At 39.5% G+C, this 20801-nt stretch overlaps 1 protein-coding gene across 3 annotated transcripts in view; it reads left to right on the top strand.

The window, feature by feature from the left end:
• The window catches only part of SH3GL3 (SH3 domain containing GRB2 like 3, endophilin A3), a 53093-nt gene extending 32448 nt beyond the window's left edge, over positions 1-20645 (top strand). For 2 of the 3 annotated variants that reach the window (XM_082769452.1, XM_082769453.1), the window contains exons 2-9: positions 3456-3524; positions 4698-4770; positions 6211-6354; positions 7451-7584; positions 8986-9144; positions 12247-12350; positions 13604-13731; positions 19775-20645. In XM_082769452.1, the coding sequence (XP_082625578.1) occupies positions 3456-3524; positions 4698-4770; positions 6211-6354; positions 7451-7584; positions 8986-9144; positions 12247-12350; positions 13604-13731; positions 19775-19980 (1017 nt within the window). In that variant the 3' untranslated portion in view covers positions 19981-20645. Of the gene's footprint in view, positions 1-3455; positions 3525-4697; positions 4771-6210; positions 6355-7450; positions 7585-8985; positions 9145-12246; positions 12351-13603; positions 13732-16742; positions 19737-19774 lie in introns of those variants that run through there. The other variant, XM_082769454.1, reaches the window with a different exon arrangement.
• Positions 20646-20801: the final 156 nt, after the last annotated feature.

A 20801-nucleotide genomic window follows, 5' to 3' on the forward strand; every position in this document is an offset into this window, starting at 1 on the left:
AATGCATGTAAATGATGCTCAGCAGATAGAGAATTAAAACTCAGCAGTTGTCTCCTTTATGCATCCATTTGCACTGATTAATTTGGTGTTCTGTGACTTTTAATTGGAAGAGTGGCAGTACTAGTTTTATAACTCCTAAATTCGCTGTGATCAGAACAAAAGCTGTTGTGTCTAAACGTGAGAATAGTAAAGCAGATCCTGGTTATACCAATATGAAATAAGCCGTCATGGTAAAATTTAATGATAACCATTAGAATTTTATACCAATTTTTACTGTCAGAAGCTCAGAACAGTTTATGAACTGTAAGGAATCAGTCTACCATATCTCCGTGAGCACTGAGGTCCTCATTCTCCTTTTAAAAGGAAACGAGAGCTCAGATTAATTATCACTGGAACTGTCTGCTTGGTTAGAAACTGCAGGGTCATGAAAGTTTGTGTGTGAACAAACATTTTTCTTCTAGTGAGTCCTCTTGCTCATTGATTTTGTTGTGCATTATTTAGGTAGCTTTCGGTGAGTGTATGAAACTATGCCTGTGGATCCTGTGGCTGGCTCTGTGCAGTTGCATTCCCACAGACTGTAAATGCAGATTTAGAATCAGTTGGGTGAGTTGGAAAGGCCCTCCAGGTTCTGATCTCTTCTAAGCTGAACGTAGACACCAGCCTGATGTCTTCCACAGGCTCTGGGAGTGCACTCTGTCCCATCATCCAAACTGCTAATTCAATTTTTCCATTACTCTCCACAAATGGTAGATACAGAATGTCTTTTGCTCTCTGAGAGATGGTACATAGAAACCTCCGTTGTCCCGTGACCTTGGATCCAACCCTGATGCTTTCCTCATTCCCTGCTGCTTCAGCAAGCCCAGTGGTCACCGCACAAGGAGTGACTCAGGGCTGCTGCAGACAGTTTCTCCCTTGGTGAGCGGCACCAAATGTTACCTGTTTAAAACACAGTGAGGAGTTTTGCATCATTGCAGAAGAGAAACCAAAACTAAAGGTGAACGGCAGTATTTGAGCAGATGAATGTGCAGGGAGGGTGAGCAGGCTGCAGCCTGGTGCTGGCACGTCTGCCAGAGCTGGAAGGGGAACACAGCCCTGCCAGCTGGGTGGAAACACCTTGGATCAGCCCCTGCACTCCTGGCAAAAACAGCATCAAGCCTAAGTTTTGGACTGCTAATCCAGGGAGGTGTGCGTGACCGTGTATAGCCAATGGTAAGCCAGGGAGAGCTAAGGGATGCCAGTGGATAAATGGAGATGCCTTAAGGCTTTTATTGAGAACATATCACCTTGCAGTGCAGCAGATGAGAAACTGCATTCTTCAGTCTTTGTCAGTCTTCCAATGAGTCAGTGGAATTGCTGGGTGGTTTTCTTTTCTTTTTTTTTTTTTTTTTCTTTTTTATTTTTTTCTTTTAAATCCCTGGCATTATCATTAGTGAGTGAACTTTCTACCTGTCCACCCTGCTTCTTGTTGAAATGTTCAGCTCCATTCTCTCCAAGGGCGGGACATTTCATTGTTACAGCCATTTGGCGCAGTAATTTATTATTAATTATGCTTTCACAGTCGAGCAATCACGTTACCTCACTGCATTTATCCTCTGCCAACACGTAAATGGATTATTTGTAATGAGACAGTTATGGGTAGATGCTGAATGTGGATTTTACAACTTCAGCCTAAGAAGGATAAATCCCCCGCTGCACTCAGCCTTCTGAAGGGGATCACCGTGCAAGGGCTCAGGAAGCCACGGATCTGTTCAGTGCCTGCTAGAGAAGGAAAACATGTGTGAGGCTGTGGAAAATAGCACTGATTGTTTCAGGAATTACCATTACACAGAAAAGAGACAAACTGCCAGAATAAAGAAGTTGCATGGTTTCTGATAGGCAGCTTTTCACATTTTGTAAAAGCCCCTTTCTGCAACAGCTCCTTTCTCCATCCCTGCCCAAGGACTCCTGAGACCTACCTGTGGAGGCGCAGGCAGTGTCCCCCTCCCTGTGTGGCCTCGGGTCTCTCCTCTACGGTGACATCTGATGGTGGGAAGGTGCTGACTGCCACAGCTCTCTGGTGCCTGAGCTGCCTCATCTCTGATCTACTTTTGTGCCTGTTTTATCAGTGCTCTGGAAAAGAGAGAATCTCCTGAAGTTTGTAGGCTGCTAGGAAAAACCAAGCACAAAAACTGTGAGTCTTACTGTAAAGCCAATAGAAGTAATTAGTAGCACAGCTCTTTGAACTCACCTTTTCCCTTAAGCAGGTATATTCCTTTGGCTGTGTGGTAGCAGTGATATTGGTGCAAGGTCAGCTGCCGCTGAGCTCCCAGCCCTGCTTCATCAGCTCGTTGCTGCTTTTTGGCGAGGCAGCAGCAGGCTCCCCGCACACCTGTGCCGTGCAGGCTGCGGCTGAGAAGAGGGAAGCACTGCGCTGCAAAGAGTCATGACCCATTTTCAGATTATGCAAGTCTCCGAGGCCCTTTTAATTCAGGGAAATAAATTCTCTTTTAGAAGGTGCTGAGGATGAACAAAACACTTTACTGGGGGCAGGTTTGGGGAATGCCAGCAGTCGATGAGCCAGGCCTGGGTTTCACATCACGCTGTTACAGATTCAGTGCTAAGAGTCCATTAAAGCAGAGAAATGTCTACCAGCATAATTCCTGCAAAAATAGGAATTTGTTTGATGTTTGTTTAACGTGTGTTAAATGGCTTGTCTCATAGTGGCGTAATGCTTTAAAAGGCTGTGTCGCGCTGGGTAAGGATCTGCCTGTTTTTTCATTCTCTTGCAGTGCAGGTGCCGTACATTGCAAGAAGCAGCCAGCTGAGAGCTGCTAGACCGTTTATGCTTAGCCATGATTTACTGAGGACCAGACTCAGGTCTGATGGCCTGGAGTTTTTATGCAAGAGGTGGATAACATTATAACTGTCTTAAGAAGGTTTACTGAAATCCTTGATTTCAAACCATTGCTCAGAGTTTCCAAAGAATGTGTAGCGTTTTTGTTTTGTGTCATAAGGATGCTCGGTCACACAGGTGGTCACAGTGCTGCATCTTTCCCGAGTTGGTTCCTTCCACAGATCTGCACGGTGTGTAATTGCCACCAGCAGGAATGGGAGCTGTATCTGTGGGCTTAATGGCACTTAGATGTCCAGAGCTGGAGAAATATCCCTGAAAGCATTACTCTGGATTCACCTGCAGTCAGACTCTGGTCACTCTGCCTGAAATAAGCGGTGTTGGTTGTGCCTTTAGGGTACAAACTGTTAAAGCATGAGAAGTCACTTCAGTGACTTCAGCTGTAAATTCACATCTCTGTTTCTATTGAAATGAGCGTTTCATTTCCAAAAGGAAGGTTACTCTTTTCCTGCACAATTGTTGCATATTTTCTAATCTGGGGTGAATTCTTGTGACTCTCAGAGATATTTGTTCTCTAAAAATAATGATGCATTTTTTTTAATTGTTATTAAATTTGTCTTTACAGTTGTTCAGTGAAAAAATAAGTGGAGCTGAAGGAACAAAATTAGATGAAGAATTTCAAGAGATGGAAAGGGTAAGGAAAGCAATATAAGCTTTTCAACACTAAGCTGTTGCAAAATCAAAAGTCTTTCACATTTCAGATGCTAGAATGGTATTATAGATTTACATGAGGGAAATACTTAATTCAAAACATAAATATGTAAGAATAAGTGCAAATTTATCCTTGATTCTTGTCAGTTCAGTCAGGGGAGAAGAGACATGCAGAAAGGCTGTCTGAGCAGAGGAAGCTCAAGAGGACACCTCTTGACAGTGAAGGGAAGCTCCTCCAAGACTGATGTAAAGCACCAAGAGAGACGTGTCTCTCTCCTCTGTCTATGTGGGAAATTAGTGAGAGAGAAAAAATTCTCATAATTCTGAATTCTATTTTTTAGATTAAATCCATAGTCAGGAATTAATATGAATTGTTGTGGAAATAGAGATGTTTGCTATCGACTTATTCGTGGTGGGTGTTTCAAATCAAACTGCATTAATGTCACTTTCTCCTTTCTGAGCTTTTAAGTGCTTTTTATCACCATTGTCTTTTCAATATATTTTAATGTACATAGTGGACCTAGGTCACAGCTTTTATTGTTGGCAGATTGAAGAAAAAATCTTGTGTGAGTTGTTTTTTTTTCCAACGTGCATATTTAGGATTTATGATCTAAACAGGCTTCTAGGTTTCAGTTTCTTTGGCTTCAGAACAATTATTTCCTTTCTCTGCATTGTAAGAGGAAAAGTAATATGCAGACCCAGAGGTAGAAAAAGAGAAACAACCCAGAAATGTGATTTTTATAGCATTTTAGAAACTATTAAACAGAAAGACAGTGCAAACCGCTGCTTTAAGTGTCCCTGACCCCAAGACTGTGAGCTGGGATATTTTAAATCTTTTTCACCTGTGGAGAAAAGCAGTCAGGAAAAGTGTAGCCTAGAATGCATAAGCAGCATTTGAGACTTATGAGCTTGAGAGATAAGTAGGTCCCCACATTTTGATACGAACTTTTTCTCCTTCTGTGTGCTAACTGCAAATTTATTTTGGTGCAATCTCGTCACAACCGTGGCGTGACTGTTTATTTTAATCTACCATATTTGCTTTATTTTAAATAATTTTTCATAATCAGCTAGAATAGTATATTATATCTAATCAAAATATAAACTTTCTAGTAATAGGCTTGATTTTTGCTAACTTTTGGTTACTTTTCTTTTTCAGAAAATTGATGTTACTAATAAAGCTGTAGCAGAGCTTCTGTCAAAATCCACAGAGTATCTTCAGCCAAATCCAGGTAGGGTAGAGAAAGTAGGTGTCAGATTTTGCTAAACACTATCTTGTTACTCAGAAATTCATCCTAGGTGGATAAAAGCTAATTTGGTCATTATTGTGAGGCTTCTGGATGTCTAGAGACCCTCAGCGGTGCGTACAATGAACTGTACTGTACAATGGAACTATAAAGTTTACATGCAGCAAGTCTGACCTGCAATGCAGCTCACAACACACGATGTTGGTCTTACTGGGCTCATACATACAGGTTGTGCGTGCATGACGTGTCTTGGATGGCCTGGGATGGCAATACAGCACCTGTGTTATTTATGCTGGATTTCCTGGAGTGGGATATGGATCCCTCAAGTAAAGAGAATGCCAGCAATTTTTTAGCAGAGATATAAAAGACTGTTGAATTTAACTCATGTGCTCAAGGTCTCAGTGGATTTTGGGTAGTCAGTTAATAGAAGCTTCTCAAATTTTAGTTTAAGAAACTAGAAAGGGTACATGTTTACATTTACAGTTGGTCACAAAGATTAGCTGTTAAGAGCTTGATGGACTGTCCAAACCAGCTGCTGGAAGGACCTTTATTTTTTTGACAACTGTCTGACTGAATTTATGTTTAGTAGCTACACCGATGACTTCAGAGAGAGTCTTAATTTCAAACAATTCTGGGTGCCTTATGAGATGCATGTCCCTGGATAAGTTTAATAGGTTGTTAATGTCTACAGAAGAAGCATTAAATGGGTTGTGTCTACAAAACGATGGTAGTATTCAACCCTTTACCAAGGCCCAGCTAGGGTGTTCAAGATGCAGCTGGTCACCATGGTCCACATTCCTTAGGAATACCCTACCCATGGCTATCACTGTGTTGAAGACGTTGTTGAGAAGTAACGGTAAGGAGTAGATTAGAAAAACATTCCAAGAATTGCATGGTTTTGTCATGATATGTGCAGGCTAGCAATAAGTTACTAATTTTTATTTACCCAGCCTTTCTGCAGAATAAAGTCTTACTGTCTTGAATAGTGGAAGCAAGAAAAAAGCAGGGAAAAAAGTTCTGTAAAGCTCTCACAAACAAGAGCATTAAAATGGCTTCGTCTGTGCTTGTATCCATTTTGTTTGCTTTCTGCAGTGCTTTTAATAGAGGAATCCACAAAGAAAAATACCCAAGGGAATGTAATGTGAATATTGGTGAATATCAGCAGAAGGCGATAAGCACTCCCACTATATAACTGCCTGGAGAGATGATGCCCACTCAGCTGGGAATAAAACAGTTTCATGTGACCCATACTGTTGCATGGAATCTTACTTCAGCATTGACTATGAAGTACTGACAACTAAAAGCTTACGGGTCTACAGGCTAACTTAGTGACTTGCTTCATGAGGTTGTTTGTTAAATAATTTATTGCTTTATATTAATTAAAAAAAAATCTCTCTTTTTTGTTGTTGTTCATGTCCTTATTAGCATACAGGGCCAAGCTGGGAATGCTGAACACTATGTCAAAGATCAGGGGACAAGTTAAAACCACAGGCTACCCTCAGACAGAAGGACTCCTAGGAGACTGCATGATACGGTATGGCAGAGAGCTTGGCGATGATTCTATGTTTGGTGAGTTTGTGTACCTCCTTTGAGAATATTTCAGTATAAAGCTCTTCACAGAATATTACTCAGTGAAAAACTATGTAAATAGCTGATCCAGGTAAGAGGGAAAGCTAAGTACAGTGATTAGGGGATGATTGATATAATAATATACATTGCTTCTACATATTTGTCTGCCTCTGTTTGATTTTAGATGTTAGATTGTTACTATTGCTGTCTCTAAACATTTTAGTTTCTGACTTGCCAAAGGTAAATCATTTAGATCCTTTGATGCAATGCATTTTTTTTTTAACCTTTAGATAAAAATGGTTACCCTATATCCAAGAGTTAAATTAATGGAAAAAAATCTTGGGGGGGGGGTGTGGAGGAACTGTGGGTGCTTTTGGCATCTTTGTGCTTTGGAGCAATGCTTCTCAGATATGCATTTTCTTGTTTTTGTGAAGATCCACTCCAGCTTGGCCATGCTACAATTCTTTGGTAAATCAAATATTACCTATTTCCTCTGAAAATATGCTGAAACTTCACGGCCAAAATCTTGACAGAGGCATTGCTTGCTGAGCATGCACAATGTGTGGGCTTGACTGGAATAAACTTGAAGAACTGTCACAGAGCTACTCAGTGGGTGTTTTTTGATACAGCTGGGATTAAGAGGGAAACTACAAGAAATGTACATGAGAAAAGGAGAGTCCCATATTTGGGAAAGAACACAGACTAGGGCTACAGGGCTCTGGCTTGGGCTAGGACTGTGTGCAGAAGCCAAATTCAGAACTGGCTGACTTCTTTCTGCCCTGTTGTTAAGATCTGCAGTTCCACACACAAAGGCCATTCTCTAAGTAGTAACAGCTATGTAGGCCTAGGACTCAAAAAAACCCAAGGAGGTGCTGTATAGGGGAAGATGTTGATGCTGCAGAATATACTGTAGAGCAAAATATCCCAGTTCTAATTTTCTGTAGGAGAAAATCAAGTGCATAATTTACATTATTTTTTTTTTACTTTTCAACATCCTACAGCAGATACAAAGATACCTACTTGAAAGAGCTGTATCATAAGACACATTTTTTGTTTTACATATATTAAGATATAAGTAGCATATTCTTTACCATAGGCCTTGCACTACTGGATGCTGGTGAAAGCATGAAGCAAATGGCAGAAGTGAAGGACTCACTTGATATTAATGTCAAACAAAATTTCATTGATCCTCTACAGTTATTGCAGGACAAAGATTTAAAAGAGATTGGGGTAAGTTTTCCAGGGTAAAGCTTCATTTATCAATAATCAAAGTCAATCAAACACCAATTCTCTGAGTGTTTTTTATGGAAGCAAAAAAGCAAATAAACTTCACTGCATTTAAGCTTCTGTTTCTAGCAAAATAGCGATGAAATCTGCTTAGAAACAATGTCTGGCTATTTCCCTCCATTGTCTAACTTGCTCAGTTTGCCATATTGCCTGTATATTCAGTGCAAGAAGGATAGTGAAGAAAATTGTACTCTGTATTTTTCTGTTCCTTTATTTTAACTGACATTTTTTATTAATTGTTCTGATCATGTGAGTGGGCCGCGATTTACTGTGACTGATTATCCCGTCTTGCCACCTCTCTCTGTCAGCCTAAGGCTGTTTATTGTAGAGGCGGAATTTGATTGTTGAAGAAAGCTATTCAGGGCAATCACAGAATGATCTCAAAAGTGTCTTAAAATGTTGAGTGCCATATTTCACTATGGGAAAAATATAAGATGCTGAGGAACATATTTTAACCTTTAAAGTTAGGTTTTTCAGTGCTTTTGTTTACAAAATGACAATTCAAAAGAAAGCCAGGCAGTCTCTGTCTGAGTCTGATTCCAATAGACTTGGGTAATAAGCAAGTTAATTCCCTGATGAAATGCAGAAAAGAAAGTTGTTTTATTTATTTACATGTATGTAGAAAGCAGAGCAAAAAGCTAGTAATAATGCCTTGATGTCTATAGCTGTCTCCTACGATACAGAATTGTTTTCAGTTGTCATTCTTCTCCACTGATAAAAAGAAATTGTTTTATGTTAGCTTTAATGAGCATTTTGTACTGTCACTTTGAGTCCGTTCTGTAAGTCTGTCAATCCCATGATTTTTGGCAACAGAAAAGCTTGTATAGTGATGTCAGTTAGAAGTGTCAGGTTGACACCTAACAAAGAAAGCAAGAACATAAGATTTGTTGGAATACTGCTTACGGAATGAGAAGGGAAAATGACTGTTGGCTGTCATATTGCATATAATTCAAGAGGTAAAATTAATTTAAGCATAGAACACGGGGCACTTTTGGATTTTCTAAATTAGAAGCAGGATCCAATGTTAGGTGTTGCACATTTAATAAACTCCATCCCATGATCTAGGTGCCTAAGATTACCAAATCAAGGTAGCCAGTTCCCCAGGTCCTACCAGATGACTATTTAAAGTCTACACAACTTAAATTTTAATTCACGTATGCAGTCCCAGACGTACCTGATGCTTTCTTAGATCAAAGGGATGGACTGGATAATCTCTGAGCTTGGCATTTCTTTTGATTCTGCATATCCCTGTAATTGCATCCAACTGAAACTTCCTTAAATCACTATGTGTTTGTATGGGCCTGTCCCATTTGGACCTCCACCTAAATGTTCTGTCTTATTTAGCATCATTTGAAGAAACTAGAAGGTCGTCGTTTGGATTATGATTATAAAAAGAAACGTCTTGGAAAGATACCAGATGAAGAAGTTAAGCAAGCAGTAGAAAAATTTGAAGAGTCAAAGGAACTAGCTGAAAGAAGCATGTTCAATTTCTTAGAAAATGATGTAAGTCTGTCCTGCTTTTTTGTTTGCTGCAGTATATCCAGGTGGGAAATGTGTGTGGGGTTGGATAAAGTTTGACCCATCCTTCACAGGCAACAAGGACTGAAGGCAGAGAATGTACTTTTTTCCTTGTCTCTGAGAGGAACGTTATGAACAGCAGTGCATGGGAGTACTCAAGAATTCAGCAAGGTCTTCTGGAGATACAATTGCTCAGACAAGGTTGACACAGATGTCTCATGTAGCTTTATTATCTATGAGCAATGAACTGCCTGAGAGCAGAATACAGGGAGATCAGGGGGAAGGAGAAGCCAGTCAGACCAGCTGCTTAAAGCATGAGCAAGAGATATGTACCCAGTGCTAAGAGCACTGAGTGCAGGAGCAGCTCACTTAACACACAAAACTTTGCTGCTGCTTTGAAGGATCTGGATAATTTTGGCTCTAAAAATCACAACTATAGCTTGGCTGTAAATATTACTGCATAGAGCTTATGTGGGTTATGCTCAAGTACTTGGACATTGGCTCAGATTCGAGGCCCACCATGAAATTATGTCTTAAAAATGAGCAACTGTGGTGATTTGTGATAATCCTTTCTTCAGTGCTTATACAGCAGAATAGCAGGATGTGCTATCCCATATAGTCATAGAATTATATGAAAAGAGAGATAGAAGGGTGCTTAAAAGGACATTTTGCTATCTGTAAGTAGGACACACAATATTAGTTTCTTTCTTATGAGTGGGTGTCAGTTTTTTTGTTTGTTTTATTATCTGGAATATGAAAGACAAAAGAAATTACTTGGTTTTGCAGAGATTTCTCTGTTAGACCGTATTAGCCCCAGTCAAGTTAAAACAGAAATAGGAAGACAGGGTCTATTCCAAAACTTTCTCTTCTGTCGGTACGTTATCACAGAAACCATGCTTAAAAAGCAAGAAATGTGCTGTCTTCTGGGAGCAAACTGCAGAAAGGGGGAGCTGTTAAGTGGGACCATTTACCTGCAGACAACTTCTGTCTCTGACTACCTGTGTAATGGCCAGCTATAAACTAGCCAGTAGCTCCTAAACTGCTTGTGAGCAGGACACATTCATTACAGCAGTGCATAAGTCCATAACCCCTTGCTGTTATACCAGCACAAGTTATATTAAGGCTGCAAAAAAATAACATCTTCTATCAACAATTTCAGCACGCTGTTCCATGGTAGACTCTACCAATTGGCCAGCTGTGGTGTATGCATTTTATAGTTCTTCTTTGCATAAGCAGCTGAGAAATGTTTCAGACATTTATCATTAGCCAAAGCACCAAAGCAAAGATGAAGCAGCGTATGAAATAGTGACTTACCTAAGCCACAAGATCAGGAACAACTGACTAGTATAACTGATTCTGCCTTTGGGAGGGAGGTGAAGTGGTTGTCCCTTTGATGTCTTTCTCCATACCCTCTTTCTATTGTTTCTGTTTAAAGAAAACTGTGCTGTTTCCCTTCCATTTGCCATGCTGACCCAATTTCTCTCCTGTCCTCAAACTTCTCATTACAGCCTTCTTGTCTAAGCCGAGTCTTTCTCACCAGATTTACATAGATAGTAATTGCAGTCACTTCCTTCCTGTCCTTCCCAATTCCCCACATGTCTCCCTTTCTTGGCCTTCTTGCCCTGCAATCTCTTTTCTCAATGCTCTGGTCCCCAGCCATCTTGCCAGGTGCCTCACCCAGACTCAGTCCTGATCCACATCTCTTTCTCTCCTTTTTTTTTTTTTTTTTTGCACAGCTAGTTCCAGACCTCCCACACAGACACTTTTCTATGCACTTCTTATCAGATCCATCTTCCTGCCTTTCCCACTCAGCCAGTCTCAGGCTCCTCTAGCTAAGTGGCTTTTAGTCCCTCAGGTCTCCCTGGCTCCTTCCCAGTCTCTCTCTCTTTCTTCTCCTAATCCCCAGTTCCATATTCTTCCTGGCTCTTACTCATCTTGTCTGGACATTCCTTGTCTATCCATTTTCTCTGACCACTCCATCCAAACCCCAGGCACATTGTGCATTATCCTCAGCTGGTTTACATTACTCTCTCTTGACTTTGATGGAATTGTATCAGCTGTTAATTTGGTTCTGTGTGTTTCATTTCTGTATGCTATGTGACAATGTTTGGCTCTCTTGGAATCCCAGAAGAATTTCTAATAATCTTTTTAACTGAGTAAAAGCAGATGAAGTATAGCATAAAATTACCATGGGTCCATAAAACATTTGCAGAAAGTTTACTCAGACACCTTCTTGTGATCCAATGTCTGAAGACACGGTGGAATGGGGACATGTCAGACTTCTTGGGTTCTGTCTTCTTAATGAGGTCTTAAAGGAAGAGGACAAATAAATATTTGGTAATGTTCCATCACAGATCAACATACAGATTGAATTTTTTAGTTTGTGTTATGGTAATGGGAATGAGATTATTTGCTACCTCGTGAATAAAAGTTTTTTTTTTGTTGTTTTGTTTTGTTTTTGTTTTTGTTTTTTTTTTTTCTTCTTTTTTTCTCTTTCACATCCTCCCTTTACCCCAGCATTCATGTTTTTGAGTGATTGGCTGATATTTCTTCAATCCAAGTAGGTTTGGGTAATAGTAGGTAAATCATGTTTCATTTATTAGTTTATAAAATGCTGCCATCTAGTGAGGTAACTCCACACAATTTCAGAACTGCAGTTTGTAAACATCACTAATAAACGCTAATGGGGCTGAGTCACAACAGTTGTCACAATGTAATTTCTCCTAACATTGCTGATTAGAAAAGCCCCACTTTCACCTGCTAAGGGGTTATGTCCTCTAACTGTTTCAGGCTCTGGTGTTGACAGACAGCTGGCTTGGAAGTTGAAAGCAAAAGGGATTTGCACATTGTGAAAGGAAATGACTCAAGGACCCAGCCCTGAGTTAGTGAACTAGAAGTTGCACCTCAGTTTTGTTCAGGTTCCAACTGGCAATTTCTTTGATAGAATCACATATGCTCTTTTTCAATAGTCCCACAAAGTATCATTGTCTTTTGAGATACCAGGTCTGTTTTGAATGAAGTGTTTGTTTATCTTTCAGCTGAATGTACTGCAGGCTCCTTAAAACTATTTTCCTCTCTATATTTCAGGTAGAACAAGTTAGCCAGTTGGCTGTGTTTGTAGAAGCAGCGCTAGATTACCATAAACAATCCACAGAAATTTTGGAGGATCTGCAGAGCAAGCTGCAAAACCGGTAAGGCTGAACCCATGAGAAAATGTTGAACCTCTTTTGCAGCTCAGGTTCATGAATGTGAAACGTCGCTGAAGCAACAGATCTTGTAGCACCACCTCACAGATGTGCTCTTGGTGTGCTTTACTGGACTTCATTGCTTTAAACCACTGCCACCTGGCAACTTCTTGCTGCACTGTGAGCCTTTAATGTACCGCAAGATCTGCCCAGAAAGCTTTGACTGTGTGCAGAATCCCTCGCTCACATCTGCGGAGGTTAATCAGGACAGCCTCCATTTGTTTGTAGGTTTACTTAAACTTGCATACTTTCTGAACTGTGTTTGGGAGACTGCTGAGAAGTTGGCATATTTTCACTGAGATTACGGGGTATAACAAAACTCTGCAGCAAAGTAAAGGAATTGCCAGCTGGCTAGGAACATGACTGTGGTGAATGTACTTGTGAAAGGCCCAGATACTTCGTGTCCTACTAAAAAAAAAAAAAAAAACCACGCTGCTGTCATTAATTTGGTGTACGTCACCCTGAGAATAAACAGAAAACAGGAGACCAAAATGACTTGCGGGCCACTGTAGTGTAGCCTAACATTACAGTCACAGAGTCTGGATAACTCTGTGGGGATTTTTATTTGGGTTGATGTGGTGGCTGTGAGTATCACACAGGAGCAGCTGTGCCTGTGTACCCTGCCCCAAGAGCCAGAAGGCCAGTGAGATGAGGAGTTCTCAGCTGGGCCACATGTGCATACAGGAAGAGGTACTAAGATGGTTTTGCTGACCAAATGGTTGTTTCCCGTTTTTTTGTAATAAAAAAGGCACTGTTTGAGATGCAGTCCCTGGGCCTCTGTCCTGGCTGGGTTTCTGCATATGTCATGTACAGTAGAGCTTTCCAGATAGCTCATTCCTGGAACTTCTGCTGAACTTAGTGGCAGCTGTGGATGCTCAGCACTTCTCAGACTCAGGCTGTTAAGCTTTATGCCTCTGTCAGCAAGACCACAGCATTAAATAAAATAAGGATTGCTGAAATTCAAATATTGCATTAGAATTGAACAGTTTTAAGCAAATAATACATATGTCCCTCTCCCTCGGGGGGGGGGGGGGGGGGAGGGGGAACACACCACAAAATAAAACATATTAAAATAAACAAAAACACAGCAGGAGGGTTTTTTCCCACTTTTCAAATGCAAAAGCACAGACCCTAGATGGAAACTCCATAAGTATTTGTTCCTTCAAGTAAATCTCTTGCTGCTCTTCTCTGTGTTCTAGAATAAATGTAGCATCTAGTCGGCCTAAACGTGAATTTAAGCCAAAGCCTGTAATAACTGCAACCCTGGAAATTGGTGATAATCAGCAGCACAATGGGATTGCATATAGCTCTTCCATAAAATCATCAGGTAAGCCTGTGGCCACAGAATTAATGTGTTGGTGGGTGTTTTACCAGATTGTTGCTTGTACTATGAGAATGATAGATTCATGAGGCATCAGTATCCATGTATTTGCCTCCCATTTGTTTCCCAGATTTGGAAATGGAATTGTGAAGCAGGTTTCCTCTCAGTGATCTTTCACCATCTGAAATTTAGGTGTGGCATTCTCCTTGGTCTTTTAGGTTCTCTGTATTGCCACTGAGGGTGGGAGGAGAGAGAGGGAGTCAGTTGCAGAAAGCAGTTCATGTCTTGAAAAGACAGATGCCTAAGGTGGGTGTGTTACATCACTGTATGGAACATCTCCAGATGCTAATTTCTCTCCACAGTCTACTAGACCATAAAGGATCAGCACAGGATCTTGACTATTAACCACGTAAAATTCAGAAAGATCGCTCCCAGCCTTACTAATTTTATTTTATTTTTTATTAATATATTTTATTTTAATGGCCCTAAAATACATGCCAAAGTGCGTGCATTTTTGAACCAAAGTTCTCAGGTACCCATTACTGTGGGAGTAGGATCCCTTCTTGTGGTTAGATCCCGATTCCACCCACACCCACACACCCACACCCACACACACACACACAAAAATAATAAAAAAGAACAACTGATGAAAGCCCTTGAAAGTTGTGGGAATGGTAATAATTACTAAGGTTACTACTCACTGAAATAACTTTTTCTCATCTCATACTTTCCTTCATCTCATGAATACTTTTTTTCCTTATCTCCTTTGCCTACAGCGAGTGATGAGAGACCAATAACAAAACAGAAAAGACAATAATATGCAAAGAAAAGAGCATGAAAAAGCCAGTTTTTTTCCATAAACATTATTTGTAAGGAAAATAGAGAGGAGGCAGTGAGCCTAAAGTTTCCTTCTCTATTTGGCATGAGATCTAGGATCTTTTTCTGAAGCCTTTTTCTTTTTCTTTTTTTTTTTCTTTTTTTTTTCTTCTTGTTTTTAACTTTCTGGTTTCCTCTTCCTTCCAGTCTTTCTTCTTTTTAAAGGTTATTGTGAGAGAAAGAAGAGGACTAAAGGTGAAAGAATAAAGCTTAGAGCTGTAACTTCATGTTCCTTCTTGAGTATTTAATTTTCTTGCACTCTGGTATAAAATAAGGCTATTACACAATCCATAGTGAAGGGGATTGCAATAGATTGGCAGCATAAATCCACCCAGCAAGATCCTGTCCTTCGTTTTGTTTCTTTTGTGCTTCAGGGTACTTGAAGGTATGTTAGTGAAGCTCCCCATGCTGCCTGAATAACAAGACAGTAATTTTGTGTTGCTGTTGAACATGGGATTGAGGGAGATAACTCTTCCTTTTTTTGCATGTTCCTCTCAATTCAGACCACTGGTTCTAAAGACATGGTGCAAGCACACATTTCATTCAAATCACTGCAAATGTGTGCAGCAATGCATAAATTTGTAAGTTTCTAGTTATTTTCACAGCACATCTGGATGAAAGCAGCAAAAACAAGGCAACCTTTATTAAGAATCCAGTATAAAATAACTAGTCCCCTATCAATTACTTGTCAAGTTATATAAGCTTTTTTTCTGCTTTACATGTGCAGCAGAGACAGGAGACTTAGATTCAGCATTTGTACATTAACTAGTATGTCAAAACCGAGATAAAGCAGTACACACCTTACAGTGGTTTATAATCGTGATGTGAGTGATCCAAGATGTCCTTTAAAGGTAATCAGTCCAGCCTTTAGGCAAAAGACAGGTTAGATGACTTCTCAAGGTTGTTTCCAGCGTACTTAAAGAAAAAAAAAAAAAAAAGAAAAAAAAGGTGGTTTTAATAAGCTAAAATTCAGTGAATGAACTGAAAAATAAATGACCACTGCTTACGAAGGTAGGGAAGGAGTGAGGCACTTCCATTCATTGACTACTCCATCAGCTGCTTGCATATCATTAAATGATGGATTTTCACTTACTGCTTGGCTCACTCAGTACTATCAGAATGGAAGAGAAAACATAACCATGAAAGAGATAAAGAGGAGGGATAGGAAAAAATCAGTAACAGTTGCTATGATTAATGTGAATAATATCAGAAAGACATATACAGGACATCATATGTAGTACTTAGAACATCTGTAATATTTTTTTCCTCCTGAAGAAGGTGTCGTTGTGGATGCTGTGCTTAACTACTGAGCAGGTACAATAAGAAGTGAAATCATTGTTTGTTTTCTTTTTTCTTCCTGTTCAGTACTCAAAAGTTACCTATATGAATTTTTGTGGAATTACAGTGAAGTGAATATGCCTTGCTTGTAAATGGGAAAACCTTCCTGTTCCTGTTTAAAATCATGAAACAGATTTGATTTATGGTTTGTGGTTTAGAAATGCAAACCAGGTGGCTCTAAGCAAAACACTGGTAAATGTTTTAAGGTCTCCAAGTGATAGAGGGATAGCATCACGATCGCTTTCTTCTTTCACTTAGAAAACTTTTTTTGTCCTACACAAGCACTTTTGTGCTTAATTTTCCCTGTTTACACATTGACTCTGTCAAAACGTAGAGCTTTAATTTCGCCGATGCTGTCACTCAGTGTAAGTACTATCTTAGCATTAGTGAGCCCATGGAAATCAACAGGGCAGTTCAAAGTAAGCTGTGATAATTCAGCACAACCACCACAATCCCGTTTTGAGTGTTGAAATGGCTTTTCCTGTGTTTCACCATAGCTTTCTAGGTTAAGTATCAGCTTCTTGGAGCAGTTAATGGTATTTTCCTTTGTACAGTTCCTGACACATGGGAATTATATAGTACTAATGACTTGCATACATTTGCAGGACTAGAATCACTGAAACATCTTTTTCATGTTGTACATTATTTAGCTACTTTGATTAAGCACAGATAACAAATCTGTATTTTTGTTCTAATTTATTGTTATCCTCATTAATCAGTTGAAGCTATAAGTGTCATCTGGTTCATCTTAAAACTCTTAAATGCTGTGTTACATCATGCCTTTCATTCTTTTTGTTTGTCAGGTTTGACTATGATATGAACTAATTGGGTCTGGTTGCCACGTGCTGCAGTTTAACACAAGCATCTAAATGTTTACACACTTCAGCTGTGAGGAATACTTGGACTAATTAACTTAGCAAGCTTCCAGTTTGTGATTATTAAAGTATAATTCTGCAACCATATGTATACATTGTGATATAGAAGATTAAGAGTAGGTGCGGGAATGGGCAGTAACTCCCTTTGGAAATACAACAACAGCAATGAAAAACATTGAATGTCCTGGTTTCATCCTGTAATGCTTCAGAAGTCACAGACAGCTGATGCTTAACCTGCCTTCTGGTTGTTTTTCCATTTGTGCTGTCAAGGTTTAAGTGATGTAGACACTATGACAAGACATTTTTGAATATGTGACAATGAAGCATGACAATTTAGCTCCACAATTGCAGAAATTAAGGAGGTGGGTGTAGCGTTGCAAATTAACATAAAACCTCCTTGCAGGAAAAAAGGGTTGTACTTCTTTAGCTTAAGCCTCTGCAACAGTAGAAGACGTGCTTTAATAGACAGGAAAAGGCTGGAGTCATGTCACCAATTCTGTGATGTTAAGCAGTGTGTGTTGCAGATTGTCAGGCAATGCTGCCCCCATCACCTTTGTCAGGGAAGTTTTGTCTCATCGGGTTGTGCAGTAGCAGCAGCTGCCTGACTCTAATGAAGTCTTTGACTGATCCTACAGTCTGGAGTGAAAGCGGTTGTACTGGCTGTGACCATTATTTTAAAATCTTTCCAGGCTGCCAGACACTTTTCAGTTCTTTGGAGCTTAAAATGAACCAAATGTGATCCATCTCATATCAGGTACCTTACTGTCAGAAATTAACTGACTTGCAATAGTAAATTAGCCCCATCGGAGCAGCTGGTGAAGGCTAGGAAATTTTGTCAATTATTCAGAGCACTGCCTTCTGCTGTTGACAGTTCTAGTGAGTTGGTATCAGTTCTACCTTGGCAAAGACTCTGAAAATAACTCAGCTATTTTTGAATGCAGTCAGTCCGTTTTTGTTGGAAAACCGTGTCTCATCTTATTCTCTGTGCATGGACTGTTTCAGCAAAAATATGCCCAGAACCAAGCTTTTGCCTGGGCCATTGAATTAGAGTAGCTGTAATTCAGTTTGTTCTTGTTAAACTTTGTTGTTACCCCATGCCTTCCCCGGGCAGAGAAATAGTCCAGCTTTGTTACAGCAGTATCCCAGGGAGGCTGGCTGAAGGGGCGCTTTGTGTTGACAGCTCTCTCCCATTGTTATAAAATAGAAAAGAGCTTTTATTTCTAAAGGATGGAACGTGTCCACAAAACAGAAAATTAATTCCCACTTCCCAGTTGTAACACCAAATATTACTCATGTATATATTTGTCAATTAAAAAGATGCTTTCACCCATCCTCATCTACTGATCACCAGAATAGTTGTCTTGTCACCTTGTTTCCTAAAAGACTTCTGATCCCTGTTGCTAGAAAATATCAGAACAATTACTTTTCAGTAGTTGCCTACAAATTACCATGATTTGCAGATTAAAATGTACAACATGCATTTTTAACATCTCAGCTATTTTATCTGTATTGCATTAACGTTGGGTGCATACTTGCCCAAACAAAAGTTACTCTTTGGGCTGACTACGTGATCAGACTGTGTGATAGCTTGGAGAGAGAGCTAAGACAAAAAACTTGAGTTGTGGCAATGTTGCAAATGAGACATGCAGAATAACTTCAGGGGTTTAATTGCTTTAATTGAAGCACTGGAAGATTGAAGAGTTGTTTGTCATGCTGTAATGTATTTTACTGCTGTGTATGTGGTAGCAGCATGAAGTCTTTTTCCCTGTTCTTCATTTATAAACATACTACAACTTAGCAGAATTTTACTTCAATATGCTGCATGTATTATTAAAAATCTGTTATGGTTGAGCATCTGTTGAACCTCTGGCTAGTCCTTGCCCACAGAGCTGAGCTTTACAATTTGAACATTGGATTACATTTTATTAGAATAAGCTATTATTCATAAGTACGAGTAAAGGAATATGTTACGTATAGGTCTCTATGCTAGAGATCCAAGCCAGTCAACGACCTCTTTGTGAGAATCTTTAAAAAGACAGCTGTAATGATAAGCTAACTTATTTTGGTAATGGTGATTGTTTTCTACTTTAAATTATATTTGTTTTCCTGCAAAAATATGTGCTCACTACTGTGTTTGCATATGGTAATATTAATATTTTAAGAGTAACTTGGTATGAAGATCGTTATAGTAAGACATCAGCAAACAGTGTAAGTCACAAGAACAGCTGGGTGCTGTATCGGTAGGGTTGCTGTTTGTTTTCATCTGTAAGATAGTTTGATAGCCACCACCATTACTAACATAACTGTCACTTTAGTTCAGACGAAGGCCATGTATAGCAAAAGATTTGAACACACAGACTCAGGGAGCAGTAACCCAGAAATGACCATCACTGCTTAAGCAAGGTGAGCTAATGCAGGAGCTCCTGCAAATGCACAGGTGCGTGGAAATCCAGCTGGCTGCCTCCAGGCTGTTAGTGTGTGTGTGTAGGACAGATGGAGCCCCTGCCCTCTGAGAGGTATTCCTGCAGTGGCAGTGTGCTGCAGTGCAGTATGTTTAAATGATTATTTGTCACTTCTCCTGTTGACTTTTCCACATCCACATATCCTACCCTTCCAGTTCTTCTGGCCATTGCTCCAAAGAGACCACACTAGTTTTGACAGCTGTGATTGCTTGAACTATTAGTTTTGCTTATCCTTTGCAAAGGGAATGCAACTAGGAACAGAAATCAAGTAACATCTGAACTTGAGGGAAGAACAGAATTATGTTTTAAAATAATAGTAATCACTAGTATTATATGTAGAAGGACCAGATGTTAATTGGTAAAAGCAATAGTAAAACTGTTTGGGGAAAAAAAAAAAAAGACAGCTATGTTTTGACCTGTTATTGTCATGCTTAGTGGCTAGTGGGATGCTCTAAAGCTCTTTTAATGCTTGCTTGTTTGTTTCTGTCACTGGGGCAGGTTCTTCAGTGCACATGGATCAGCCTTGCTGCCAAGCTCTCTATGACTTTGAACCAGAAAATGAAGGCGAGCTTGGGTTTAAGGAAGGGGACATCATAACTTTGACCAATCAGATCGATGAGAATTGGTATGAAGGGATGTTAAATGGAGAGTCTGGCTTCTTCCCCATTAATTATGTTGAAGTGATGGTACCCTTGCCTCAGTGATTGTGTCATTCAAGCTGTGAACATGATTTCATGACTGAAATGGATTCACAAATGTGCTGTCAGTGTGGCATTCTGTGAAAGCCTTGCTATTTGACTGACTTACTGACTTTTGTATGCGTCTTTTTAAAATGTATTTATTTTATATTCAAAAAAAATTTACCTTCCCTGACTCCATCAACCTGCAAAAAAACCCATACCCAGTTTTTTTGCTTTGTGCCTTGAAGATCACTGTATGAGGTGTTTACTGGTAGCTCACTGTTGCTCCAAAAATGCGTTTCTTTGCTATTATTGTATGTTTTGTTTTTTTTAATCTTCAGCTGCAATGATTTTACTATTGAAAACAATTTTAAAAAATACTGTAAGTGAAGCTAACTGTAACCAGTTCCTAAGTTACTGATGTCATTGCGCTCTTTTCATCAATCACACTGTAATTTATTGTGAACAAGTTAATCCACGTTTCACATTGTATGTTGACAAAAGGCAAAGTGATTGTTGTCAATATTACGATGTTGTTGTACTAAGTACAAGTTCTCAGAATCAAAAATTCCTATACTTTGCTGACCAAACTTAATAAATATTTCTGTGGGATAAGAACAGTGCTTGCTACTTCTGTTCCTATAGTTCTGGCATCCATTTCTGAACTAGAGGCTCATTCTTGTTATGTAAATAAAATTTTAGTGAAAAAACCTGCTACATTAAAAATGCTGCTACATTAAAAATGCATGAAAAAAGCCAAACTATTAGTTTTATGACACCTTGGCCACTGGAGCTTTAATAATCTTTCTCTTTCGTCCCTGATTGTGTAACATTCATAATGTCCA

The sequence above is a fragment of the Aythya marila genome (genome assembly GCF_965140915.1).
Source record: "Aythya marila genome assembly, chromosome: 11".
Taxonomy (NCBI): domain Eukaryota; kingdom Metazoa; phylum Chordata; class Aves; order Anseriformes; family Anatidae; genus Aythya; species Aythya marila.